Raw genomic sequence first — 3,514 nt, forward strand, 5'->3', positions numbered from 1 at the left:
GTTTAACTATAAATCTTTTTAATTTAAACAAACACTTTAAATCTTACGATTTTTTATATTTAATGAGCTTAAAGTTCAAAATTTTTTTTTCTTCAAAATTAAATATTTTTTTGTATATTGGGAGTAAATTTGGTAATTACCTTCAAAAAAGGGGTAACTTTAAAACTTTCCAAAAAGGGGTAAAAAAATTGTATCTAATATTATAGTAGTATAGTTTAAATTTACAAACCTTATGAGTTTAAAAAACTTATTATAATATTAACAACTTTTGACTAATGTCTATTTTTAGTTTTTATACAATATTTATAAAAAACAAGTAGGTTTTTGCAAAAGCTTCAATTTTTATTCAAATACTTAAATGCGATGAAATCGATTGAGAAGTATTTAAACACTAACAAGTTTTGTTTTAGGTGTCGTAAGGAAATAGATAAAATTTAAAGAACATAAAAAGCAATGTTTAGAATAAATTTTGCTTCAACACATTTAATCAATTTTTCTCTTGTAAAAATAACTTTTAGAATGTCTAAGTCGACATTTTAACAGAAATCTATACTTAAAAAAACATCAAAGTCTTCAATAAATATTAGTTAGTTGAAGACTCTAGGTAGAGTTAAACACTTTTGCGTCTTTTTTTCTGTCCAAGAGCATTGATTTAAGAACTTTGTTCTAGTATCTAAAATAAAAGATTTGTTTAAAGAAAACATACGTTAAATACTACTACATTGAAGTTATAAAAAATATTAAGTATTTAGTACTTTTTAAAAAATATAACATTATAACTATTATTATACAAATTAATTTTAGAAAAAAATATTGAATTGAATAACATATTTTGTGTTTGAATATTAATTATAAAGAACTTAAGATACAATATTACAAGTAATTTTTTTTATATCATAAAAAAAATGTGTACATTAATAATTTATAAACTGTAAAAATATTTAAAATTGCTATAATTAGAAGTTAAGCATTTGAAACATTAAACTGGTTTCGAAATTACAATGAAAACACATTCTAATAAAAAAAGATCTTATCAACTAACTTGGCTCTCGGAAGCTCGTCGGCCGCTTAGCAGGTGGTGAAAGTGGCTGAGGCTGAAGCGTGGGCTGATGCGCATGCTGATGAAGATGACTTGACGTGGGATGACGAGCTGAAGCATGCTGGTGCTTTCACCACTACTTCGTCACACGGTTCCGGTGCCGGGGCCGGGAGTGGGTCTACAACTGGTGCCGGGGCCGGGAGTGGGTCTACTGTGTAAACTGGTTCCGGGCATGGGTCTTCGATGACCGGTGCTGGGGCTGGGAGTGGGTCTACGATCGGTGCTGGTGCCGGGAGTGGGTCCACAACCGGGCATGGGTCAATTACCGGTTCCGGGGATGGGAGCGGTTTTACGATTGGTGCTGGCGGCGGTGGTGGCACGTATGGTGGGACAAATGGTTTTGGGTCAATTTTTGGTTCCTTTGGTACGTACGGGATGAACGGCTTTGGGTCGTACTTCGGCATCTTTGGCACGTACGGGATGAACGGGGTCTTTTGGACGACGCTGACGCACGGTTGGGCGACTCGGCCTCGTCTTCGGCAACATCTGGTCCTCTTGATGACTCGCGGTCTTCTGTATGGCATGTATCCTCCGCATGGTTGGTATGATCGTCGTCTGTATCCGCATGGTTGGTAGACAGCACCGTATCCTTTGGCGCCGTATGAGTCTCCTCCTGTTGAAAATATACTTTTATTGCTACATTTATTTGAGCAACTAGGGCTATTAATTATTTATTAAGTCGAGTTATAATTTAAGTGTAAGTAAGTAGACGCAGAAATTATATGTGCATAAACAAAAAGCTGTGTAAAATTTATTAAACGAGAAAAGTTTACTTAAACTTTTGATAAGGGTGCAACAAAAGTTTAATAATGAACAAAAAAAGATTTTTTTACCAATCCCTTACTTAGATCTAAAAAACTTTTATGAAACACTTGAAAATGAAAAAAAAAATGTCTAACATTTTTTTTCTAGTTTTAAAATTATGAATAAAAACAAAACAACAAAAAAGTGTGAATTATTATAACCGTTTAAAAAAACAATTTTACATACATTTTATTATTGTTTTTTGTACTAAAAATAGGTGTAATTAAAATTTCAAGTTAAACTAAATAAAAATTTATAATTTAAACTACCATGCCTTTACTCTGTCTAAAATTCAATTAGTTATTTAAAAGATACTTAATTTACGTACTTTTAAATCTCATAAAGATAACTTTTAGTTTAATCCTAGTTTTAGTTGCTATTAATTGTTATTATCTATAATTGAATTTTTCATAAACAATAAACTAATTTTACTTTATCAATCGTAATTGCAAATTTTAGCTCAAATTCTTTTAATTTTTAAAGTTTTGAATTCATATGATTAGTTTGAATAAATAATTGACTTTCTTAGATCTATAGAACGATTTAGACATTTAGTAAGTTATAACAAAACTCTGTTTTGAATTTTGAAAGCCTCATAAAATAAATTTTAATTTAAGCATTTGTATACTTTAAATATCTTTGTACCTAGCCCCAAAACAACTAGTTAGAAAGTTATGACCTACTAATACAAAAAAAAAGCTAAATAGTTTAAGGCAGGAAAAAATTGTTTTTATTATACTACCAAAAAGTTTTAATAATAACTAATAGTGAAGTTTTGACAATATTTGCCATAATTTGCTAAATAGAAAAAATATGCACGATTTTTGTTACATACTAAATAATTTAAGATTTACATTAACATAAAAGAACACTAAATAGTACTGATGATTCAATTATTCATACAGAATTTGTAAAAATCTAACCGTATTTGTTATACGGGAGAACTCCGGCTTCAATGAATCCTACGAGAAGGATCAAAAGGGCAACACACTTCATCTTATCTATTTCTTTGAAACTAGACAATGTAGTTAGATGATAATCTGTATAATCCTACGGCTTATATACTAAACCGTTTAAAAGAAACAAACAACCATGTGTGCGTTTTGTTTGTTTAGCTGTGACTTTCCTTATTTAAAACTGTTTGATTTCATGCACGCCACGATCCAAAGCACCAATCTCACGAACCGTTCGTGTGTGCTTAGCTGCAGCAAATAGATTCTTGAAGCTTAAAATAGAAGCAAATTGCAAACTGTGGTCGCTCCGACTCTCAAAACCGAAACCGCAGATTGCAAGGATAACAAACGCTGGCTGCTGAAGGGCTCTTATCTGATTCAATATGCAACTTGTTTCCAATACACATGGTACAAGCTTTGTACGTTGTGTTTTCTGATTGGCCTAGAATAAATAAAGCACGTAAAAATGAACATTTTTTGCTGGACGTTGTTTTATTGGTGAAATTTTGTTTTTATTTTTCAAGTAATAATGACCTGGTAAGTAAAACTAAGAAAATATAAAACGTATAGAATTTGTCTTATTGGCAATTTAATTTATAACAATTATTGTTCTGATTTCTTTAGAATGAAAGTATGTTAATCAATTTTATTAAAAAGT

General features: G+C 30.6%; 1 protein-coding gene across 1 annotated transcript; it reads right to left on the reverse strand.

Moving 5' to 3' along the window:
• Positions 1–321: 321 nt before the first annotated feature.
• On the reverse strand, positions 322–2,984 carry LOC145831305 (uncharacterized). Its single transcript, XM_082938505.1, has 3 exons — positions 2,827–2,984; positions 1,043–1,712; positions 322–673 (listed from the first exon to the last, which is right to left on the reverse strand). Exons 1-2 carry the CDS (start codon positions 2,897–2,899, stop codon positions 1,069–1,071), a joined length of 717 nt encoding a protein of 238 aa, XP_082794631.1. The 5' UTR covers positions 2,900–2,984; the 3' UTR covers positions 322–673; positions 1,043–1,068.
• Positions 2,985–3,514: the final 530 nt, after the last annotated feature.

The sequence above is a fragment of the Thalia democratica genome, chromosome 3, assembly GCF_965202585.1.
Source record: "Thalia democratica chromosome 3, ktThaDemo2.hap1.1, whole genome shotgun sequence".
Taxonomy (NCBI): Eukaryota; Metazoa; Chordata; class Thaliacea; order Salpida; family Salpidae; genus Thalia; species Thalia democratica.